This window comes from Leucopleurus acutus (assembly GCF_964270905.1).
Source record: "Leucopleurus acutus genome assembly, chromosome: 5".
Classification (NCBI taxonomy): Eukaryota; Metazoa; Chordata; class Mammalia; order Artiodactyla; family Delphinidae; genus Leucopleurus; species Leucopleurus acutus.
Window position 1 is genome coordinate 68,154,942 of NC_139147.1, and position 25,006 is coordinate 68,179,947.

At 40.2% G+C, this 25,006-nt stretch overlaps 2 protein-coding genes across 2 annotated transcripts in view; one reads left to right on the forward strand and one right to left on the reverse strand.

The window, feature by feature from the left end:
- The window catches only part of FAM162A (family with sequence similarity 162 member A), a 37,643-nt gene extending 19,553 nt beyond the window's left edge, over positions 1-18,090 (forward strand). The window contains exons 2-5 of the mRNA XM_082839320.1: positions 7,399-7,521; positions 10,276-10,384; positions 13,464-13,572; positions 16,294-18,090. Of these exons, the coding sequence (XP_082695446.1) occupies positions 7,399-7,521; positions 10,276-10,384; positions 13,464-13,572; positions 16,294-16,386 (434 nt within the window). The 3' untranslated portion in view covers positions 16,387-18,090. The remainder of the gene's footprint in view (positions 1-7,398; positions 7,522-10,275; positions 10,385-13,463; positions 13,573-16,293) is intronic.
- A 717-nt stretch (positions 18,091-18,807) lies between these two features.
- On the reverse strand, positions 18,808-20,996 carry WDR5B (WD repeat domain 5B). The gene is made up of 2 exons (XM_082839438.1): positions 20,924-20,996; positions 18,808-20,459 (listed from the first exon to the last, which is right to left on the reverse strand). Exon 2 carries the CDS (start codon positions 20,384-20,386, stop codon positions 19,397-19,399), a length of 990 nt encoding a protein of 329 aa, XP_082695564.1. The 5' UTR covers positions 20,387-20,459; positions 20,924-20,996; the 3' UTR covers positions 18,808-19,396.
- Between the last annotated feature and the right edge of the window lie 4,010 nt (positions 20,997-25,006).

A 25,006-nucleotide genomic window follows, 5' to 3' on the forward strand; every position in this document is an offset into this window, starting at 1 on the left:
GTTGATTTGTGGATATTGAAAAATGCTTGCATCCCAGGGATAAATCCCATTTGAACATGGCATATGATCCTTTTAATGTATTGTTGGATTTGGTTTGGTGGTATTTTGTTGAGGATTTTTGCATGTATGTTCATCAGGGATATTGGCCTGTAATTTTCTTTTTTGTGTGATATCTTTGTCTGTTTTTGGTATCAGGGTGATGGTGGCCTTATAGAATGAGTTTGGGAGTGTTCCTTCCTCTGCAATTTTTTGGAACAGTTTCAGAAGAATAGGTGTTAACTCTTCTCTAAATGTTTGATAGAATTCGCCTGTGAAGCCATCTGGTCCTGGACTTTTCGTTTGTTGGAATTTTTAAATCACAGTTTCAATTTCAGTACTTGTGATTGGTCTGTTCATATTTTCTATTTCTTCCTGGTTTAGTCTTAGGAGACTGTACTTTCTAAGAATTTGTCCATTTCTTCTAGGTTGTCCATTTTATTGGCATATAGTTGCTTGTAGTAGTCTCTTATGATCCTTTGTATTTCTGTGGATTCAGTAGTAACTTCTCCTTTTTCATTTCTAATTTTATTAATTTGAGCCCTCTCCTTTTTTTTCTTGGTGAGTCTGGCTAAAGGTTTATCAATTTTGTTTATCTTTTCAAAGAATCAGCTTTTAGTTTCATTGATCTTTGCTATTGTTTTTTTGGTTCTATTTCATTTGTTTCTGCTCTGATCTTAATGATTTCTTTCTGTCTGCTAACTTTGGGCTTTGTTTGGTCTTCTTTCTGTAGTTGCTTTACGTGTAAGTTTAGGCTGTTTATTTGAGATCTTTCTTGTTTCCTAAGGAAAGCTTATATTGCTATAAACTTCCCTCTTAGAACTGCTTTTGCTGAATCCCATAGGTTTTGAATTGTTGTGTTTTCATTTTCATTTGTCTCTAGGTATTTTTTGATTTCCTCTTTGATTTCTTCAGTGATCCATTAGTTGTTTAGTAGCATATTGTTTAACCTTCATGTGTTTGTGTTTTTTGCAGTTTTTTTCTTGTAGTTGATTTCTAGTCTCATAGTGTTGTGGTTGGAAAAGATGCTTGATATGATTTCAGTTTTCTTAAATTTACTGAGGCTTGCATTGTGGCCCAACATGTGATCTATCCTGGAGAATGTTTCATGTCCACTTGAGAAGAGTGTGTATTCTGCTGGCTTCAGATGGAATGCTCTATATGTAACAAGTAATTCCATTTGGTCCAATGTGTCATTTAAGATCTGTTTCCTTATTGATTTTCTGTCTGGATGATCTGTCCAGTGATGTAAGTGGGGTGTTAAAGTCCCTTACTGTTATTGTGTTACTGTTGATTTCTCCTTTTATATCTGTTAATATTCACCTTGTATATTAAGGTACTTCTATGTTGTGTGCATATATATTTACAATTGTTATATCTTCTTCTTGGATTGATCCCTTGATTATTATATAGTGTCCTTCTTTGTCTCTTGTAACAGTCTTTATTTTAAAGTCTATTCTGTCTGATATGAATATTGCTACTCCAGCTTTCTTTTGATTTGCATGGAATACCTTTTTCCATCCCCTCACTTTCAGTATGTATGTGTCCCTAGATCTGAAGTGGGTCTCTTGTAGACAGCATATATACCGGTCTTGTTTTTGTATCCATTCAGCCAGTCTATGTCTTTTGTTTGGATCATTTAATTTGTTTACATTTAAGATAATTGTCAATATATATGTTCTTATTGCCATTTTGTAAATTGTTTTGGGTTTGTTTTTGTAGGTGTTTTCTCTTCCCTTTCTCTTTTGTTCTGTTCTCTAGTGATTTGATGACTAATGTTAGTGTTGTGTTTGGATTCCTTTTCTTTTTTGTGTGTATCTATTGTAGATTTTCAGTTTGCAGTTACCATGAGGTTTTGATGTAGCAGTCTCTCTCTCTCTCCCTCTGCCCTCCTCTATCTCTCTCTCTCTCTCTATATACACACACACACACACACACACACACACACACACACACACACACACCCACCCATATATATATATATATATGATTGTTTTAAGTTGCTGGTCTCTGAATTTCAAATGCATTTCCAATATCCTGCATTTTTTGTACTCTCGTCTTCTATCAATTGTTGGGTTTTGTTTTTGGTTTTTGGCGGTACGCGGGCCTCTCACTGCTGTGGCCTCTCCCGTTGCGGAGCACAGGCTCCAGACGCGCAGGCTCAGCGGCCATGGCTCACGGGCCCAGCCGATCTGCGGCATGTGGGATCTTCCCGGACCGGGGCACAAACCCGTGTCCCCTGCATCAGCAGGCAGACTCTCAACCACTGCGCCACCAGGGAAGCCCCGATTGTTGGTTTTGATATCATATTTGTGTGTGGATGATTTCCTACCTTTACTGTATGTTTGCCTCTACTGGTGAGGTTTCCCATTGGTAATTTTCTTGCTACTAGATGTGGGCTTTTCTGCTGAGAAGTTCCTTTAGCATTTGTCATAAAGCTGGTCTGTTGGCGCTGAATTCTTTTAGATTTTGGTTGTCTGTAAAGCTTTTGATTTCTCCATCAAATCTGAATGAGAGCCTTGATAGGTAGATTATTCTTGGTTGTAGGTTTTTTCCCTTTCGTCACCTTAAATATATCATCACTCCTTTCTGGCCTGCAGAGTTTCTGCTGAAAAATCAGTTGATAACCTTACAGGAGTTCCCTTGTATATTATTTGTTGCCTTTCCCTCGTTGCTTTTAATATTTTCTCTTTGTCTTTAATTTTTGTCAGTTTGCTTACTATGTTTCTCAGCATGTTCCTCCTTGGGTTTAATCCTGTATGGGATTCTCTGCACTTACTGGACTTCGATGACTGTTTCCTTTCCCATGTTAGGGAATTTTTCAGCTATTATCTCTTCAAATATTTTCTCAGGCCCTTTCTCTCTTCTTCTTGGACTCCTATAATGCAAATGTTGGTGCGTTAAATGTTGTCCCAGAGGTCTCTTAAACTGTCCTCATTTCTTTTCATTGTTTTTTTCTTTATTCTGTTCAGCAGCAGTGATTTCCACATTTCTGTCTTCCAGCTCACTTATCCGTTCTTCTGCCTCATTTATTCTGCTATTGATTTCTTTTAGTGTATTTTTCATTTCAGTTATTGTATTGTTCATCTCTGTTTGTGCTTTGTATCTTCTAACTCTTTGTTAAACATCTCTTATATTTTCTCAGTCTGTGCCTCCATTCTTTTTCTGAGATCTTGGATCATCTTTGATATCATTACCCTGAATTCTTTTTCTGGAAGGTTGCCTATCTCCACTTAATTTCATTGTTTTTCTGGGGTTTTATCTTGTTCCTTCATCTGGAATATACTCCTTTGTTGTCTCATTTTATCTAACTTTCTGTGATTGCGGTTTCCACAGGCTGCAGGGTTGTACTTCCTCTTGCTTCTGGTGTCTGCCCCTGGTGGGTGAGGCTGGTCTAAGAGGCTTGTGCAGGCTTTCTGATGGGAGGGACTGATGCCTGCCTACTGGTGGGTGGAGCTGAGTCGTGTCCCTTGTTGGGCAGGCCTGTGTCAAGAGGTGTGTTTAGAGGTGACCATGGGCTCAGGAAGATTTTAGGCAGCCTGTCTACCAATGGGTGGGGCTGTGTTCCCACCCTGTTAGTTGTTTGGCCCGAGGCATCCCAGCACTTGCACCTACCGACTGTTGGGTTGGGCCAGGTCTTGTTGTCTAAATGGTGGCCTCCAGGAGAGCTCACACTAATGAGTACTCCCTGGTATCTCTGCCACCAGTGTCCTTATCCCCACAGTAAGCCACAGCTGCCCCCCACCTCCACAGGAGACCCTCCAAGACCAGCAGGTAGGTCTGGACCAGGCTCCTATGAAGTTACTGCCTTTTCCTGGGTCCTGGTGTGCACGAGACCTGTGTGCATCCTCTAAGAGTGGCATTTCTGTTTCCACCAGTCCTGTGGAGTTTCTGCGATCAAGCCCTGCTGGCCTTCAAAGCCAAATGCTCTAGGGGCTCCTCCTTCCGATGCCAGACCCCCAGGCTCAGAACTCTCACTCCTGAGGGAGAACCTCTGCGTTATAATTATTTTCCAGTTTGTGGGTAACCCTCCCGGTGGGTATTGGATATGATTGTATTGCAGATGCATTCCTCCTACCATCTTGTGGAGCTTCTTCTTTGTCTTTGGACGTAGAATATCTTTTTTGGTAGTTTCCAGTCTTTTTCGTCGATGGTTGTTCAGCATTATTTGTGATTTTAGTGTTTTTGTGAGAGGAGGTGAGCTCAACTCCTACTCTGCCGCCATGTCTCCAATCCTCCTTTACTTTCAAACTGAGAGTTGTGATGGATGAGCTTTTTGCCTTCCCCAGATGGTTGAAGCTTACAATTTTTGTTTTTGGAAACCCTACTGCCTCCTTATTTCTATTATTATTTTTGCAAGAAAGGTATAAAGAGAGTTGGAATGGAGATGAGATTTGTGATTGAGAAAGCCCTGGACTCCCTTCTCCATCTTTCACCTCTTTCTTTCTGATTGGTTCCTGTCCAGCAGCAGATTGAAGCAGGAGATGATTCTGAATTTTACACTTTAAAAGGATGAATTTTTGATGTGGAATTATGTATCAATAAGTGTTGTTTTAAACATCTTTAGACATATATAAACATATGCCTATGAGAAGTCCACAGTGATATCTTTTAGATTGCTATGTTTAAAAGTTTTCTTAACAACAAGAGAAAAAAAAAGCAAGGGAATTATGTTTCTCACCAACTATGGGAGGTCCAGTGCTATAATCACATTTTACTCTTCGTTGCTCTCTTGCATCTCCTTATTGCTTCAAACTATGAAGGTGCAATGACACTCAATTAGGAGTTTGGAATTTCAAAGGTACACACTGTCCACTAACAAATAGATTTTTAAAACTGCTTGAATTCTCCTGTGATGGTTTTTTTTTTTTTTTGCGGTACGCGGGCCTCTCACCACTGTGGCTTCTCCCTTTGCGGAGCACAGGCTCTGGACGCGCAGGCTCAGCGGCCATGGCTCACGGTCCCCGCCGCTCCGCGGCATGTGGGATCTTCCCGGACCGGGGCACGAACCCGTGTCCCTGTGTCCCCTGCATCGGCAGGCGGACTCTCAACCACTGCGCCACCAGGGAAGCCTTCCTGTGATGTTTTAAGCACAAAGCTGTGAGGGCACACTCTTGTTGCATTAAAGGCAAGTCTTGGGCATGTTTTTCTTTGTCACCCAGAGCATCATGGAGGGTCAGGACCCTGGTCAGATTTATCATTGGTGCCTTTCCAGCTTTCTTTTCTGTTTCATTCTATTGCAGTGCTCCCTTTCTTCCATGTCCTAGGACCCTAGGGCTCTTTTGTGATCTTCTGACTGAATCCTATACCAGTCCTGCTCTCTCTTATACCACGACACCCCCATACTTAGAATTATCCCGTTTTACCCTCATCAGAACTGTTTATGGCTGTCTCTGCTTTGAATTCTGATTAATTATTGACATTAAAAATGTTCATGCTAACGCTGAAGGTGAAAATTTCTAAGTTCTTAAGCATGCATTCATTTTAAGAAGGAATGTGTTTCTTAGGTTTGTTCACTGAAAAGATCTGGAAACAGTGACAAACTCAGTAACAATGAACCTCCCTCAGGCATCTCTAAGAACATTTTCTACTTAAAGGAACCAGAGCACTTTGGAGGAATGTCTGATTCCAAATCTGGGGCAGGAAGCATTTAAAATGAGTACAGAACATGTTAAAAAGTAAGGCAGCTATAAATGATTACTGGGCGCATGTTGAAAGGACCCAGGAGCCAATTAGAAATGTCCCCAGTGACTAAAGATAGGAACATCTGGGCATTAAAAAGAAAAATAACTGGAATGGACTGGAGCACATCACATGTGTTAAATGCAAGAGTTCCTTATGTTACTTATAAACAAAAGGTTACCTGTGGAGGTTGCAAGGAAACCAATTCATTGATTTGAAAACTGGCAAATAAAGGGAAAGAATCAAGCATTTATTCTACATTTCTTATATGACTTTTACCGCAGGATAACCAAATAAGTAAGATAGAAAAAAATACTACCATCTTGCAACCCCTAATGAAACAGTCACCAATGTCTGCATAAAACATTAGATGAAAGGTGATGGAGAACTTTATAAGGATGAGTCACAGTGATAGTATCTACTGCTCAATCTTAATATCACAAAAAGACAAAATCGATGTATACCTTAGGATGTCATACGGTAGGGTGTACACAGTACCACCTATGACATTTTCTTGCTAAAAATTCTAACCTGAATCTGATGAAACCTCAAAAATCTGTTTACAAGAAATAGGGGAATTAGAAGAATATGTTAAATAACACCATGGGGAGGCAATCAGCAAAACCTAAAGTGAGGGAAATTCGAACTAATGATCTAGCTTCTTCAACAAATAAATGACAGGAAAAAAAGGAGGGAGAGACCTATACGGCATGCATCAACCGTATTCAGTGTGTGCACCTATTTAGAATAAATCCACTGTAAAAAAAATTGTGAGTCCGTTGGAGAATTGAATCATAATGTCATTTGATCATAATGTGCTGGTATCAAAGGAATATTTTTTAGTTATGTTAATGGTATTCTGGATATGATTTTGAAGTTATTATTGTTTTGAGATAAGTACTGAAGTGTTTATCGATGAACTAATAGGTTGTTGGGGATTTGCTTTAAAATAATCCGGTTGGTGGGAGGGAGTGGGTGGGATTCAGACGACACAATATTGGCCATGTATTGATAATTGCTGAAACTGGGTGGTGAATACATAGTGATTTGTAATACTATTCTCTATAGGTGCTTAGAGTTTAGACTTTAAAAATTAACTGCATACATATACTGTATATGATAACATAGTTTTATACATTTGTATGTATATAAATATATATATAGTTTTTAAATTATACATAAATTGTGACTGTATCTAAAGTTGATTTCTAATTGGAGAATTATGTCTTGGAAGGAACAAGGCTTTCTAAAGAGCCCCTTGCTGGCCATTGCAGCCCCCTACCCAGAGTTTATCAGAACAGTATTGGCAACTTGGCATCTTGTTTTAGCACTTCTGGGAGGTTGCTGATCTTTACCTCAATGGCCAAGGGTCATAATCCATAATATTCCCACCAGAATCATTATTGTTATGATAAGACACACGTGAGAAGTGCTTTTATAAAACTTACAGCCGACAAAATGTTTATGTTGTAAATTCGTAATTTCCTAGTCAGCAAAACATGCATATTTTAAGATAGCACTAAGCATAGCACCTTAAATATAGTACATGTATCTTACATATAGAGTAGGATATTCATTTTTAAGTGAGTTAATCTTTATAAATGAAATTGTATCTTGCAGGTATTTCTCATTTTGAGACATCGATTTCCTTTCTCTGAAACATTTTTCTCTCTTTTCTAGGAAGTTATTTTAGGTTCTGTGAAAGAGATGCTTTCTCATCTTTAAGGCTTACCAGAAACTCTGATTTGAAGAGAATAAATGGATTTTGCAACAAACCCCAGGAAAGTCCAAAGCCTCCAACCCGTAAGTTTTTATTAGTCTTTCCAGTTATGGACTAGGCAGCTCCCAAAGACTAGAATAACTTGGAATCAAAAGAACCTAGGGGCTTCCCTGGTGGCGCAGTGGTTAAGAATCCACCTGCCAATGCAGGGGACACGGGTTCGAGCCCTGGTCTGGGAAGATCCCACATGCCGCAGAGCAACTAAGCCCATGCGCCACAACTACTGAAGCCTGCGTGCCTAGAGCCTGTGCTCCACAACAAGAGAACCCACCGCAATAAGAAGCCCGTGCACCGCAACGAAGAGTAGCCCCCGCTCGCCACAACTACAGAAAGCCCTCTCACAGAAATGAAGACCAAACACTGCCAAAAATAAATAAATAAATTTATTAAAGAAAAGAAAAAAAAGAACCTAAAAGAGAGGTGGTCACAGGGGTCCCTATATCATACCCTATCATGTAGTTCAGGCCTCCCAAATTGTGCTTATATTAGCTGTGCTTACATGTGGCAGTGATTTCTTCATTTTTCTCGTTTGTCATTTTCATCTCTTGCCTCAGGGATTTGACTGGAGCTTTTTATAGGACTATAGATGCACCAAAGTAAATAGTGGTCTACAAATCATCTTTTAAGGAACCTCAAAGATGAACCAAATCAAAAAATGATGTTTTGGGTAAAATATAATTAGGGCTACGCACTGGCTTGTACATTGACTTTAGCCATGTTTAGTCCTATCCCTAACTCCAAACCCTGTCATTGTCACCACTGTGGAAGAAGGAGCATAATATATAAACTGTAGGGTCCCAGGAGCTATTTGCTTGTTGCTTCTTCATGGCAGTGCACTAGGGCTAGGCAGGTATTGGTGAGTGGAAAAGAATTAATTCTCAAAGAATATTTATCAAGAGCTTCAGAATGTTTATACCCTTTGACTTGGTATTTCACTTCTGGAAATCTATCCTAAGGAATAATCCCTATATGTGGAAAAAGCTTTGAATGTAAAGATGTTCCTATTTATATATATATATATATATATATATGGAAAATGAGAAATTAGTCTAAATGTTAAGTAATCTGGGAATGATTAATTATATATGTTAGATCTACTTGATGAGGTTGTGCAGCTGTTGGAAATAGGGCTTATAAATACCGCATACTGGCATGGAAAGTGTTTGTCATCATGTTAATGAACAAAGCAGGATACAAAATTTTATATTGTGCGTAAGCACAAGCATGGTACATATAGAAATTACATATATATACATATGTATGGGGATAAGACTTAGGAAACACACCAAAATAAAAATATAGTGATCATGCTATGACAGGAGAATTAGGGGTGGTTTTTAAATTTTTCTTTTTTCACATCTATACTTTCTGAATTGTCTTTAATGAGTACATAGTACATAAAATGGAAAAAATTTTTTAAAAACTCTAGAGAAAGTTGTGCCAAGCACTGGAATGGTTAAAAGATAAAATCACAGCAGTTCTATTTCTGTACTTCTAAACCTCTTTTCTTGACTTTGGTTCTTTATGGATTTTTTCCCAAGTGACCTTCCTGTTCGTTCCTTTTGCTGTTGCCTTCTGGTTAAGTGAAAGGTGCAGCTTAAGCAAAGGTGATGTGTATGTAGTCAAGGAGATGGTCTGTCTGCAAGAGAGATGTAGGCATTATATGGAAGTTGGATGAGATTATCTCCAAGGTCCTTTCTAACCCTGACATTCTGTGATTCCCTAGCTTTTTCTGCTCCTTGCCTTCAGTGACTTCCCCTTCCTTTGAAAGGCTCTCTTATAGTCTATGGTTCTACCTTTCTTGTTCATTTTCATCTTTGGCTGCTCTGTTTTCCTCTGCTGCCTCTTTCCCCTGTCTCCTTTCTGGGTCATGCCCCAAGGCTCAGCCCCTGGTCTTCTATGTTTCTCTGTCATCCTCACTGTTTCTCCCTTTGCACTAGTGGTTATCTCCACTCCCAACTTATTAATGAAACCTACTCAGATGGCATGAATTTAGAGTCAGTAGATCTAAAATGGCATTCATGCTTTTTCCTCTCCTGACTGGTTCTTTTCACAATCTCCTTATTTTGGTTAACAATACTGTTATTGTCTTACTCATCCAAGTTTGAGGTTCTTCATGAATCCTTCTTTGTCTTCATCTCCAAATTCTTTTAGTCATCATCATATTGACTTTGTTGTCTCTCTTCCTGCTGTTATAACTCTAGTTCTGACTATATCACCTCACCCTTGTATTGTAATACCTTGTATTATAATCTTCTGTTTGGACTTGTTGCCCACTCTGTCCTATCCTTTTGCTTTCCATCCATTATGCAGATTAAATTTTCTAAAATGTTAACTTCTTCCTTGCTTCAAAGTGTACAGTAGTTCTTGAATCAGGTCTAAAAAGCTTAGCCTGCCATTCAAGTTCTTTTATAATCTGATTTTACCTACAAACTTTTTTTAATTCTACTGAAGTCAAACAGGCCTCACTGTTCTCTTTTTAGTTCATCCTTCTCACCTTTATAACTTTGTTCATGGTGTTCTTTCAGCTTTCAATGGCTATGGCTTATATTGGGAAATAATGCTTTTATTTTACTTCAGTCCTCACAGAATTTTTGAATCTCGTTTAAGAAATGAGCAACCTAAGAAATTCCATCCAAACAAAGCTCTAATTAGCTTGAGATTTCTCAATGATTCTGTTTAGCGAATAGCTAAAAAGCACAAATAGCATTTTAATGTTGCTAAATTTGAGAGTCAGTCTCATATAAGTAAGATATCTTCTCTTGTTTTCCTCATAGACACTTACAGCCACAGAGTGCCATTGCATAAGCCTACGGATTGGGAGAAGAAGATCCTAATATGGTCAGGTCGCTTCAAAAAGGAAGATGAAATCCCAGAGACTGTCTCGTGAGTGCTGAATTTAGGGTTGTAAGCAGCTTTTATTTTTCAGTAGTCTATTTTAAAGGAAAAGCAGTTCCTCTGAGTCTGACTACTTAAAACCTTTCAACCAAATTTTAAAACAGTTTCCACTTCTCTAAATGTTTCCTCTTTGGCAAGTACCTGGAATAATAACAGTGCTGGAAAATCTGTGTGTTATCATTGATACCTTATGTAGTGCCTAGTGAAGAGCTGTTAGATACTCTGAAGTCAGCTGATTTGATATCCTCTCCTAGCTACAGAAAGTGACTAAATTAGTTTTTCTTTCTTACATTTCATTGTTAGTGTATAGAAATGCAACAGATTTCTGCATATTAATTTTGTATCCTGCAACTTTACTGAGTTCACTGATGAGCTCTAGTAGTTTTCTGGTGGCATCTTTAGGATTTTCTATGTATAGTTATCATGTCATCTGCAAACAGTGACAGTTTTACTTCTTCCTTTCCAGTTTGGATTCCTCTTATTTCTTTTTCTTCTCTCATTGCTTTGGCTAGGACTTCTAAAACTGTGTTGAATAAAAGTGGCAAGAGTAGGCATGCTTATCTTGTTCCTGATCTTAGAGGGAATGTTTTCAGCTTTTCACTGTTGAGTATGATGTTAGCTGTGGGTTTTTCATATATTGCCTTTATTATTTTAAGGTATGTTCCCTTTATGCCCAGTTTCTGGAGAGTTTTTATCATAAACTGATATTAAATTTTTTAATTAATTAATTTATTTATTTTTGGCTGCGTTGGGTCTTTGTTGCTGTGTGCGGGCTTTCTCTAGTTGTGGCGAGCAGGGACTACTCTTCATTGCGGTGCACGGGTTTCTCATTGCAGTGGCTTCTCTTGTTGCAGAGCACAGGCTCTAGGCACATGGGCTTCAGTAGTTGTGGTATGCGGGCTCAGTAGTTGTGGCTCGTGGGCTCTAGAGCGCAGGCTCAGTAGTTGTGGCACATAGGCTTAGTTGCTCCGTGGCATGTGGGATCTTCCTGGACCAGGGCTTGAACCCATGTCCCCTGCATTGGCAGGTGGATTCTTAACCACTGTGCCACCAGAGAAGTCCCGCTACTTTCATTTGTCTTTCTCTCTGCTGTTCTGTTTGGGTGATCTCCATTATTCTATCTTCCAGATCACTTATTCGTTCTTCTGCATTATTTAGTTTGCTCTTTATTGACTTTAGCCTGGTTTCACCTCAGCAGTTGAGTTGTCTAATTTTGATTGGCTCCTCTTTATAGTTTCTAAGTCCTTGTTACAGTGATCTGCATTTCTAGCGATTGCCTTTCTTAATTCCTCCAGCATTTTTATTACCTCACTTTTGAACTCGGGTTGTTAGACTGGAGAGGTCTGTTTCTTCAGTCTAGAGAAACAAACCAACTTGTTTGTTCTTTCAGGAGATTTCTCTTGATCTTTTAATTGGGAGTGGTTCCTATGTTTTTTCATTTTACTTATATTTCTCTGACTCTATGAATTTAAGGGAAACAGTTATCTACTGTGGTCTTGAAGGGCTATTTTTATGTGGGAATGACCCTGTGTAGCCTGTGTGAGTCCAATATTTTTGGTGTGATGGCTGTTTTTGGTATGGATGTCTGCCACATCTTTCCTCAATGTGTGTTGGCTGTTATCTCCTTCATAGTGGTGTGATTTGTGTTGTGGTAAGCAGAGTCTGCACTGGATCTTGTGTTGAGTGGGGCCTTCTCTTTGCTCTGTTGTTGTCACAGCCCTGTCATGGGCAGGGTCTGTTCCCCAGTTGTTGGAAGAGAAGCCCCCAGATCCGGTTCTAAGCTATGATGTGAGGTAGGCAGGAGTGGAGTGCTCCGGCTGGGAAAGGAGCTGCTGTGTATTCCCCCCCAGGAGCTGACTACCCAGACATGTGCTCTGTGACGTCGCCTGCCACCCACTGTGCAGGCTCACAAGTACACTGTTGTTGGCGTGGCCCTCAGCCCCGCCTCTGCTGTGGAGACACTGGTATTGGCTCTGATTTCAGCCCCACTTGTGTGTGTGTGCACCCACAAAGCCTGTTGCTCCTGGCACAGGACCCGTCTCAGCTACAGGAGAGCCAGTAATCAGCTCAGATTATCCCCAGGCGCTGCCACAGGCATAAATTCGCCGAAGTTGCACACCCGCAGGGAATCGCCTCAGATTTCAGCCCTACCTCTGTGTGCGGGCAACCACCCAGCACTTGCACACTCCCAGAACTCATAGTGGCTAAGCCACACCCACTGTGAGCTCACCAAGAATGAGGCTGCTGTGGCAAGTCCCTGCCCCTACCTTAGCGTGCTGACAGTGGGGCTCCGGTGATGGGCAGGGGCTGTGTCCTCCACACACTTCCAGTTGCAGCCTGGACTACACCAGAGGCCCTTCGGGCTGCCTCCGCACAGTCAAACTGAGTCTTCTCCTCGGGTTTGTCTGCTGAAGCCCAAGTTTCAGCCCTGAGCTGCTGCACACACACCAAGAGGCGCACGTCTTGGGCTGGGAAGTGCAGCAAGATGGCCAGGGCCACCTGTGCTGGTCTCTCTCTGTCCTGCCTACTGTAAGCCGGCTGCTTCACTCTCCTCTGAGGCTTACTGTCTGTCCCCAGTGGACCTACCAGTCAGCTAAGGGGCCTCCCAGTGTGAGGGACCTTTTCCGCTTTCATGGCTCCTTCCCAAGGGTGCAGGTCCTGTCCCAATTCCCTTTTCTTTTCTTTCTTTTGTCCTACCCAGTTATTTGGTGATCTTTCTTGCAGCTTTAGTTGTATGAGATCTTCTGCAAGTGTTCGGTGGGTATTCTGTGAGAATTATTCCGAATGTAGATGTAGATGTATTTTTGATGTCGTTATGGGAGGATGTGAGTTCTATAATACATCCTTCTATCTTCATCTACACCCTGTTATTGTGTTTCATATACAAAGTGAATTGTGAAAATGCTCCATCCTCCCCAAAGTCCTGTATGATCTCTAGGCCCCATCTCCTTTTTTATATGTATAGGCACTACTCTACTCCTGATTTGTGAGACACAGATTTATATCCTTCTGACAACTTCAGAAAGGGAAATTTTAACTTTCTCTCACGATCCCATTGTATTACTAGGTTTGAGATGCTCGATGCTGCAAAGAACAAGGTCCGGGTGAAGATCAGCTATGTAATGATTGCCTTGACAGTGGCAGGATGCATCTGGATGGTTATTGAGGGCAAGAAGGTGAGAGTGGACTTGCCGTCTATCTTTGTGTATTTTCCACAAAAAAACCTAGAGGAAGTCAGGGGTTGACCCTTGTATTTATTCTCTGTGATGAGGAGGCTACTTCCTACATGAGAAATGATAAGAAACAAAATATAACATAGTAGGAACAAACCTGAGATATGATGCCTGGAGATAAATAGCAAATCCTAACTTTGGCAAGGTGAAGGACTAAATTAGTTTTGGTTAAGTAAGAAAAAGTGTTTAGTTATCACAGATGTCATAAGTAATGTAAAACAAGTAGTATGACACTGGCATACTTACTAATAACTCCTTGCATGTCTGTAAAGCACTCTCATTTTTTTATTGATCCTCACTCTGCTCTTGGTGAGTGTTCTTATCACTGTTCTTTACTTGATGTTCAAACTGGGCCATATATCTAAGCTCCTAAGTGGTACATAGGAATTCAGGTCCAGAAATCCAGTCATTATTCACATCTATGTTACTGTCTTCCAAGTACCTTGCAGTTATCTTATTTAAACCTCACAACAACACTGCAAGATAGATAATTTAATTAGGACCTCATTTATAGATGAGGAAACATAGCTTAGAAACCTTTAGTAACTTACCCAAGTTCACACACATCTCCCTAACGGCAGAGCCACGGTTTGAACCTAGACCTGTCTAATTGAGGTGATGGTAAAAGTGCTCCCAGTTATTGATTGCTCATTATGTAACAGGTATTGTTAAACTTATTTAATGACCACAGTAATTCTAAGAACCTAAGAGGTAGGTTCTCTTATTATCCATGTTTTGTAAAAGAGGAACCTGAAGCTTAAAGATGTTAAATAATTTTCCCAATGTCACATAGCTAATAAGTGGCAAGACAAAAAAGTGGAGCCAAGTTTGCCAGTTACCAAACTGCATATATACTGTCTTGTGATTAAAATAGTTATTTTTATATGCAGCAGTACTGGCCAAGGTGTTACTTTAACACCATGTCTAATTCTATATATCACAGCTTCCATGTGGAAAGAGATGTCTCATATCTGTTGTCAGATATTTAAAGGGTTCTTCTGCAAACCCAGTGGTAACTGACATCCTTATCCCCAGTGAGTCCAGAGTAAAAGAAATGAACTTCTGGCTCTCTTTAGAGTCTTGGAATAGAAGATACTGACCATTTAGGCTGATGTTATGGGAGCACGAAGGGCAAGTGTGGAGGCCTGGGTGAATTTCTCTTGACTACTCTGTTCCTGCCCCACTTCAGTATTTTTTCTGTCTCCCTCTTTGACTTTTCATGCTTAGCTCTCAGACTGAACCTGCAGAAGCATGTAGACGGGACATAGGGCTTTCTAGAATTCTGAGAAATCTGCATTGCTTTTGTCTACTTGATTATACTAGCTGAGTTTATTTTTTAATAAATTTATTTATTTGTTTTTGGCTGCATTGGGTCTTCGTTGCTGTGCACGGGCTTTCTCTAGTTGTGGCGAGTGGGGCCTACTCTTCATGTGGTGTGTGGGCTTCTCACTGCGGTGGCTTCTCTTGTTGCGGAGCATGGGCTCTAGGTGTACGGGCTTCAGTAGTTGTGGCTCGTGGGCTCTAGAGCACAGACTCAGTAGTTGTGGCACATGGGCTTAGTTGCTCCGTGGCATGTGGGATCTTCCCGGACCAGGGCTTGAACCCATATCCCCTGCATTGGCAGGCGGATTCTTAACCACTGTGCCACCAGGGAAGTCCTACTAGCTGAGTTTAAATACTCCATAAACAAATCACTTCTGAGGTCTTTCCTAGCCTCATCCAAGGGTATACGCTGTATAGTTTAAAGAGTTCCTCTCCTGTTCTATACTACAAAATTTTATTATTTCTCTTTTATGGAACTATCCGTTTCTAAAAAGTTCGTAAATGCTACTGGAATGAAGAACTTTTGAACTTAATGTGATTTAGAAGACAGAAATTAGCCATTGTGTTTTGTCCTCTCCATCAACTTACCAGTCCGATTCTCCTCCCCTCCCCATACTTAATTCTTTACATGTGAAATCACACAGATAGAAGAAAATACCACCTTATAGGGTGCTGTCTTCACTCATTTGGTATAAAAAATTTGAGACTGGTCTGTTTATGTAAGCTTCAAAGAGATGTAACAAGTCACAGGGAGGGAAATAAGGGAAGAGGATGTTTGTTTCTTCTCCACTCCTGTTTGCTCTCAGAGGATGGAAAAGCAGGGTAGACACTGCTGGGAGTCATCAGTGGTAGTATTTGGTGAAGTCTGGGATTCCCAAAGCCGAATGTTTTTGGTACAAGAGGAGTAAGGAACTAGAAGGGTGTGAAAATATACAAATGAGTTGGGGAAGGAGAAATGGTAGCAACAAAGAAAAGTGAGAGGAGGGAAAAAAGGGATAGAAATGGACACAAGAAGGTATTTAATACTAAAAAGAGGAAAAGAGAAAGACAAGGGAATACATTATAAAGGGAGAAGAGAGGCTGGAAGATTTGAAGAAAGGAGGCCAGAAAGGAGGAGAAGGTAGAGGTGTGGCATTTCTCTCTGGTGCTTGAATGGGTGAGCTGCTGTTCTAGAAAGGATCAGAGGAGGCAGAAGGCACGTGGAGGGGCTGCTGTGCCCGGAGCACAAGCAGCCAACCCTTCCATGCCTGTACTTCCCGTGTCAGCCTGCTGGCGTCAGTGCAGTGACATCCTCCCCAGACCAGCATAAATAATCACTTGTTCAAATTGGTTTCACTTTAGGGTGCCAAAAGACACGAGTCTTTAACAAGCCTGAACCTAGAAAAGAAAGCTCGTCTGAGAGAAGAAGCTGCTGTGAAGGCCAAAACAGAGTAGCAGAGATATCCATGTTGGCTGGATTTTGAAAATCTAGAAACAATGTTGCAGTAACAGGCCTTATTAAAATGGATGTGGTATGAGTTCCCTAATTCTGCTCTAGAGCTACAAATAAATTTTCTTAAAGAAATGACTTGTCTATATTTTACGGCTTTGATCCAGGTTACATGCAGCCTCAGCTTTTTTGAGAAAATGAAAGAATGAAAAGTGAGACAACTTACTTGAACTTTAATATTAACTCTTCTTTAGAGAGTCAGGTCCCGTACCTTACTTTAATTCCCATTACCAAAACATCTCCCCCGAAGCCAAATGGTTTCTAGTTCTGCATTTCTCTCTCTTCAGTGTCCTCATTTCTGAAGAGATAAGGAGGGCCAGCTGAGTACACTGCCCAGGTGCATGTTGGAGAGCTAACTTCCCCAAATACCCTGGTGTTTCTCGAGAGCCCTGGGAAGCAGCCAGACCACACTATGCCTTTGTCAGGTGTGCTGGAAGACAGAGGCTTTTAGGAGAACAGTCTTTGAAAAAGTCCTGGCAAGGTGATGATGGAGGTCTGGCCACAAGTTTCTGAGGATTTTGAAATCCCAGCACTGTGGAGTCGCTTGGGGCCAGCACAGTCACCTCTTTTGCTCCATGGCTTACAATTCCCAACCGGTCCTTTTTCTTCTGCCTTTACACTAAATTTCTCAGTTATGAATATCTATCAAATGCATTTTATTAGTGCTGAAAAATAAGCATTTGCATCTGGTATGTATCTTACTTACAGTTCGACGAGGGTGCCAGGTTGTCTCACATTTAGGTATGGATGCTGGTTTCTATTTAAGTATTTCATTTATTCTCATGTGCTTCAATAGTATTAACGGATGGCAGGTCCGCATAAACATCCCAACCTGCTGGTTCTCTTCAGAGGGTTATAGCAGATTAAAAAGTAATATATGCAGCTGTTTGGGAATTTGGTTTAATAAAATACTCAGTAAAATGTAATGCACCACTCTAGCTACAGCTTCATAATCTATCTGATGATGTTAATTGTGTCTGTCTATATACTTTACAGTACTTCAACCTTAGCTTCATTTTAGATATCAAGCTCTTTGATTTTTATCACTTGCAAATTTATCATCAAAAAGCATTGCTTTGTATACATTTTAGCAGATTAGTTTTTCTTGATTATTTTGGAACACTTATGTTACGTCTTATCTAAATACGGGTTTTAAATATGGGTAAAATCTAATGTACTTCTTTTTAAAAGTGTATCATCTTTCTTCATAGAACAATACCATTTTTAACTTCTAAAGAAGCATTTTAAAGTGTTGTATCTTGGAGATATATTGTAATAAAATGTATGATTAAGTCAAAGCTCAAAAATGCTACCATACAGCAAGAATTTATATAATCATTTCTCATTTTGTGTCAACTCTCCTATTCAATAACTTATAGTGACTGCCTCTTTTTGGGTTAAATATAAATTTCATGACCAGTATTTAGGACCTGCCCCTATCTAATCCCACTTCTCCCAGTACCCTCACTTATTAACTTCTTAGCAGTCACTCACCACTAGTAACTCTAGTATCTTATATTGCTTACAACTTGTCAAGCAGATATTTCATGAGCACTATTAAAAGCAACAAGGGCAAAACTGTCTTCTTTTGTATTCTATAATACATACTTTCAATTAAGTGATCATTGTACTATGTTTTGCTTAATTCCTAGATTATTTTTTCATGTTTATCATGTCTCTATAGGTAAAATGGGCAGAAAACATTTTCCACTTCATATTTCCTGTAAGCCCTATTTGAATAAAGTTAACATGTGAGGCTATGGTTAGATACTTTTAATCAACAAAAATAATAGTATAGGGAATTGACTCCAAAAACTTATTGAAAGCAGGCAAGGAATGAAGTTGTGATGGTGGTATAATTCATTGTCATTCATCAAACATTTCTTGAGTCTCTCCTATATACAAAAAGTGAGAATACAAAGATAAATAAAACATACTTGACTCTGCAGAGCTCATAGTTTACCAGACACATGGCCCATGAAACCATTACAACACAAATTGGTAAATGATATATTTTGAATTTTATAACAGAAGCTATAGCAAGAAGCAAGAAAACCGAATTCAGCTGTCAGCTGTGGCTGGAGGCAGGCAGCCAGTGATGGTTACACAAAGTGGTGATTTTCTGAACTGAGTCTGTAGCATGGGTAGGGGTAGGTCAGACCTAATGAAACAGAGCAGCCTCATTCAGACATTGAGCTTGCCCTGAGAATCAGGAGAGGGCAGTCTGACGAGGTAGTGAGAGGTCCTTCAGTAAAATGCCTTTATAATTTTGTTTATTTGGTTTATTTTTAATTTGGTTTATTTTTAATTTAAAATTTAAATTTTTTAATTTGGTTTTATTTTTAATTTGGTTTATTTTTATTTTGATAAAAACTTAAAACTTTTAGATCCTCAGAACAAACACAACCATTGCTTATTTTTCCCAATTTACAAACTTGATTCCATGGACCATTTCACGTCCCATCATGGAGGCTATCACTTAAAGTGTATGAGTGGCATCTGACATAAATCTCCAATCCACCACCATCCTAGGCTTATTCTCTTAATTCACCTGATCGCCCAAACCAAATACCTTGGAGTTATTCCAGACTCCCTTGCTCCCCTCATTTAATCAGTCATCCTGTCTTGTGAGCCTTACTTCTAAATTTTTGTCAAATACAGTGATCCTCTAGAATAGTCACTGAGAGGAACAGAATGAAAATCTGCTCAAGGACAGACACGAGAGATTAATAACAGACCTTAAGATTAAAGTCAGAAGCTCTGGGATCTAGACTTGCTTTTCCAACTGTGTTGCTTTGCAAATTGCGGTTATAGGTCTTAAAATCTTGTAATTCAAGGCAATGTTTTTTAAAAAATACAAAACCATGCCAAAATTGAGAGGAAACCATCTTTTAAAATACCTAACCTTTTTTTTTTTTTGGCCAATCTGACTCTACTACTTGATTTCTAAAGGGTTTAGTAATTACTCATCCACAATTTAACTGTTTTGTCATTTCCTAATGCTGCTGATGCAATGATGTTTTCTGTAGGATGACAAGCTGCTGAGATTACGACATCTGTATGGCCTTGTAATTTCTGTACAATCTCTTTAGTCTGAAGGTTCCAAATATAAACCAGGTTATCCTCTGAACCAGACACAATCCACTTTCCACCAGTAACTGAAAAACTGGCAAATATGCAGTATTTCTCGTTCTTGTGACCAGTATATGTCTTCAGGCATCTGCCTCTGCTATAATCCCATAGTTTAAGAGTATTGTCCAAAGTTGCAATGAGAATATATTTACCATTTGGAGAAAATTTTACAAAAGAGACAGGAGGGTTATCATCATCAACAAGTGTTTTTAAACACTGACCTGATGCAGCATCCCAGATTCGACAGACACCATCATAGCTACCTGACACTATCAAGGACCCGCTACAATTAAAGTGAACAGCAGAAACTGGGTCAGAATGAGCAGACAAAGTCTTAAGGCACTTTCCTGTTTTCTCCTCCCATATTTTCATGCTCTCATCAAAAGATCCTGAAATGATGAGGTTAGATGGTGGATTGAAATTACAGCAAAAAACATAATCACTGTGCCCCGTAAGCGTTTTCAAACATTTTCCAGATCTCACATCCCAAATCTTTAGAGTTTTATCATCTGAGGCAGAAACAAGACGACCGGAATCTGATGACCAGGCAACATCTGATATTTCCAGATTGTGTCCTTTAAGTGTTTTCTCATTTTTTCCATCATAGGCTCCCCAAATTATAATTACTTTATCAGCAGAAGAACTTGCCAGCCATTCTCCATTAGGACTAAACTTAACTGATGATACTGCTTCCGTATGTCCCACCAGAGTAAATTTCAGAGCATAGTTTGGTTTTTCAGACACACGCTTGCTCAGATTGGCTGATGAGAGAGCCGACTCTGCTTTGGCACCTCCTGACTCCTTTGTAGTCATGACTCTGAAGCTCCAAGTCTGTAGGCTGGCTAGATGTCCGGTCCTGAACCAGGCAGCCAGTATTTTGGCCCTTCTGTCCAGTAAAATGAAGATAAAAAACATCGGACTCAAAAAACAAAAAATCAACAAACTAAAAAACGGTCTTTTAGTGACAATAATTTCTGGATCGTTTTTAAACTGCAATATACACTGATACAGCAGCACGGCTTGGACCGCTTCAGTTTTTCCTCGCTTCTTCCTCTGTAAACAAATACTTGAGAAATACTATTAAAAGGGTCCTGTGCGCTGTCGGCAAGTAAGGTATTACTGCTGGGTATTCTGCGAAAGTATAAAGCGGTCCAAAGCTGCACGCGGAGGGGTGGGGCGAGGGGGGTGGGGCGAGGGGGGGTGGGAATCTACAGAAAGTATTTCTCACCGCTCCTCCCCCCAGCTCTGAAATGTTTGCGACTACTGAGCACCCCTACCCGCCAGTACCAAACTCTACTTGAGCATGAATGAATCACCGCTTTAAACAGATTTCAGAAGCTAAGCGAAAACCTGCGTGGGCTCGGTTCCCTGAGGTCCAGGCCTGTGGCTCACTCTCCACACCGCTCCGTAGCGAACTAACGCGAGGGCAGCACAGCCGGGCGCATGCGCAGAGGGTGCCCTGCCACGACCACTTCCGAACCGAGGTGACTTGTGGGGGGAGCCCGCTTGCGCTTGCGCAAAAGAAAGCCCTGAGGTTTTCTTCCGGCATTCTGCACCCTCGCCCTCCACGCGCGGCCAGTGAGCTGCGTTCTTGGGCGAGAGGGAAAGTGAACAAGGCTTCTTCCAGATCTCACTGGCTAGCGTAGGAAGCAGTGAGTATTTCGAAGAACATTCATTACTTTTTGGAAACCGTGTGACGAGAACGGACTGAATTTTGCGATGCCGGTAGCTGCAGGGTTAAGCCCGCATTTGGATGTAAGGCGCTCAGACCGCGCGTTTCTTAGCAGACCGGTGCCCACCCAGCGCCGATGACTCTGCGTAAGCTCCGGCTGCACAGGTGGCTTTCATTCTGTTCTCCACCTGCTATGGTATAGAGCCTGGTGGGGGGTACGAAAGGCTGCAAGTAGGCGAGGGGGACGTAGCTAAATTTACGCCCAGATTGTAAGACTTCTGATTTAAAAAGTGTTCCCTAAACGTTTCGGGAAGGATAAAGAATATGTTAGGGGCCTTTAAAGGCCAGTGCCCACCAGGTAGCCCGACATGGTAGTGCCGGGGGAAATGAGAAGACGTTTGTCTTAGCACTTCCTTATGGTTTAAATTTTCCAAAGGAAGTTCAGATCTGCATAGGTGTTTGGAACGGAAAAGGTGGAATGGGTTAAGAAATGTGTAAGGTTACTCGTAACTAGGCTTTAGCCAGCCCTCCCTACTTTTAAGAAATGATTAGTGGCTGTGAAGTACGTGAAGGATAGATGCTTTTCAGGTGTAAATTACTCTTTAAACAAGAATAAGTTTACCAAAAATGGAAGCCTATTTTCTCCAATCCTGTATAGTCTGTCCCTTGGTATCTACAGGGAATTGGTTCCACGACACCCTCCCCCCCCGCCCCGCCACACATCATACCAAAATCCACTGGACGCTCAAGTCTTTTGTATAAAATGCTGGAGTATTTTCATATAACCTACTCACATCCTTCCCTATACTTTAAATCATCTCTAGATTACTTACAATACTTAATACAAATGCTATGTACATAGTTGTCAGGATGAAGCAAATTCAAGTTTTGCGTTTTGGAACTTTCAGGATTTGGGGGGGAAGATTTTTGATCTGTGGTTGGTTGAATGTGAGGATGTGTAACCCACATATAGGGAGAGTCGATCGTAATTGCTCAATAAAGAGTGCCCAAGAGAGGCTGTTAGTGTTGTTTGAAAGGTTTTCCTGGTAGCCAGTTGAAGTGAAGAGGCAAATGTGTCTCATGATGTTTTCTGTCAGTCACCAATTAAAGCATTTGGAAATAAAGGGTCTCCTGTCCTATACATACTGGGGATAATTTAAAGTCTTGCTTTTATAAGGCACAACAGCATAATTAGATCACCTAGAATAAACTAGTAAAAACCTCATTACTTAAAGACTGTACTACTCAGTTTGGAATGTAGACAGGAATTGACTTAGCTAGTGCAAATTAACAGTATAAACACAATGTGGTGCTGAGAATGGGAAGAGCATCTTTAAAATGGTTTGAAGCATCCATTTTTATACATTATCTTAATCTGATTAAACTCCACCTCCTCCCTCTCCTTTCCTCCTCCCATTTGCCAGGGTTAGAGTGATTTTTACTGGGAAGCTTAGAAACACTCTAAATAACTCATTAAAAAATAAATTTAAAAGCACTTCACAGAACATAGGCTTTGTTTCAAAGAATATAAGTAAATGTGTATTTTTCCAACACAGAGTAAAGAAAGGCAATTAGACAAGGTAAACACATGGTCTGAGGACTAAGATGGGTGTTGGTACTGGAGTATATTTAGCCCACTAGAAATACCACAAGCATGAGGGAGAGAGGGGGCACACAATTAAGAATGTGTTGACAGGAATATCCAGAAATGATTTTGTGTCAGATTTTCCCAAAATTTGAGTGAGAGATTTCAGTATTAAAATTCATTTCTTGGTGTCTGCAGTGTTTTTATGAATAGCATCAGGAAGTCGTGTAAAGAAAAAGCTATGAACATAACTAGTTAAATCTTTATTCATTAGTCATGTTCTAATACTAACATGTAGTCCTAATATTGTAGTCCGTATGGATTAGGACAAAGAATTAGTTTACTTCCTTGGGAGGAGGGGAGCATCAGCAACTGTGGAGTGTGTAGGAATAGGGAATACTGATACAAGTAAATCCAAAGTGGCTGAAACCATAACTAGAGATTTGCATTTGGGGCTCTCAAGCAAAATTCCTTACTCGGTCCCGTTTTTAATCATTTCTATTTTTGCTACTTTTAATCTTCACCAGATAGGGGATTTGGAAGTTTCTCTCCCATTAAAGTTTCTTTAAATTTCCCATAGAAGTTTTAGAACTGAAAGTCTCATCTGTGGTTGAAAGGTTTATTCTCCTTGCCACCCAGTAAAGTTGCAATTCTAAGTAGAAATATTGCCACAAATGGGTCATTTTTTTTTAATTCTAAAAAAATTGGGGGTGGGGGGTGGGTATGTGTGTCAGACCTTAAACACGGCCTGGGAGTGATTCCTATACTAAGGAACAACTTGACTGACGTCCTTCGTAGCAACTGATTACCAAATCCAGACCTCAAAAATCAAGCATAATAGAACTCTATACATACCCAGTTGCCTAAGACCACTAGCAATTTAAATATACAAGCATCTCTTTGGGCTAAATATGGGGTGGCCATGCAACTTATCTAAACTGAGACTTCTTTAAAGTTAAACGGGGCACTAAAATAATTAACAGGTGTTGATTTAAAAACTGGGACTGCCCCCAGCAAATCAGAACAGTAAGTGTGGACTTCCCAAGAGGGCTCTCCTCATTATCAGAAGTTAATCTTGGAAGATTCTACACTCTTTGTATGCTAATTTGCACTCCAGCCTTCGCAGATCTCTCCCCACCACTGTGGTCTTCTGGGTTTCTATTTTCTCCTTACCCATAAATAATGCTGGGGCCAAGTGTTTTAGATAGGGCAGTGATCCATATTGTGGACACCCGCTGGGCTCCTTTGGCTTCCTCAGGTTAAGTGGGTATAGATAAAGGAATTTAGAGAGTAATTTAATTCTTTGGAAAAACATTCAAGATCACAGAAATGACCATTATTGATTTTAAATTAGAAAAATACTTTCTAAAAAAAAAAAGGTCATGAAGAACCTAGGGGTTAAGACGGGAATAAAGACACAGACCTACTATAGAATAGACTTGAGGATATGGGGAGGGGGAAGGGTAAGCTGAGACGAAGTGAGAGAGTGGCATGGACATATATACACTACCAAACATAAAATAGACAGCTAGTGGGAAGCAGCCGCATAGCACAGGGAGATCAGCTCCGTGTTTTGTGACCACCTAGAGGGGTGGGATAGGGAGGGTGGGAGGGAGGGAGATGCAAGAGGGAAGAGATACGGGAACATATGTATATGTATAACTGATTCACTTTGTTATAAAGCAGAAACTAACACACCATTGCAAGGCAATTATACTCCAATAAAGATGTTTTAAAAAAATACTTTTTTTCAAAATGGCAAATGAAATAGGGGCAACAGTCATCTAAGCTAGCTTTAATAAACTTGTAAACCCTACAATTGTGTACTATGGATGATAGTGTAGTCTGCAGGAACTAAGACTGTTTTAAGATTTTTTGTTTTCAGAAAAAATACCTGGTCAGTGGAATGTCAAAAATGGTAGAGAAGCAATCACAGAATGAATAAATACATCTTTCTGTTTCTACTGATTTGTCACTTAAATTGGAAGAATGTATAAAGAAAGTATTCTCATGCAGCAATACATATAATGTGTAAAAATGAAAAATATTTAATAGCCTAAATAAGGCAACCACCAGTTCCACATTGGTTGGATATAATTGGCAAAAAAATGTTTTCTTCTTAGAGTATGCCAGAAGAGACTGATGAGCTATTTCTGGTGTATATATAAACATGGTG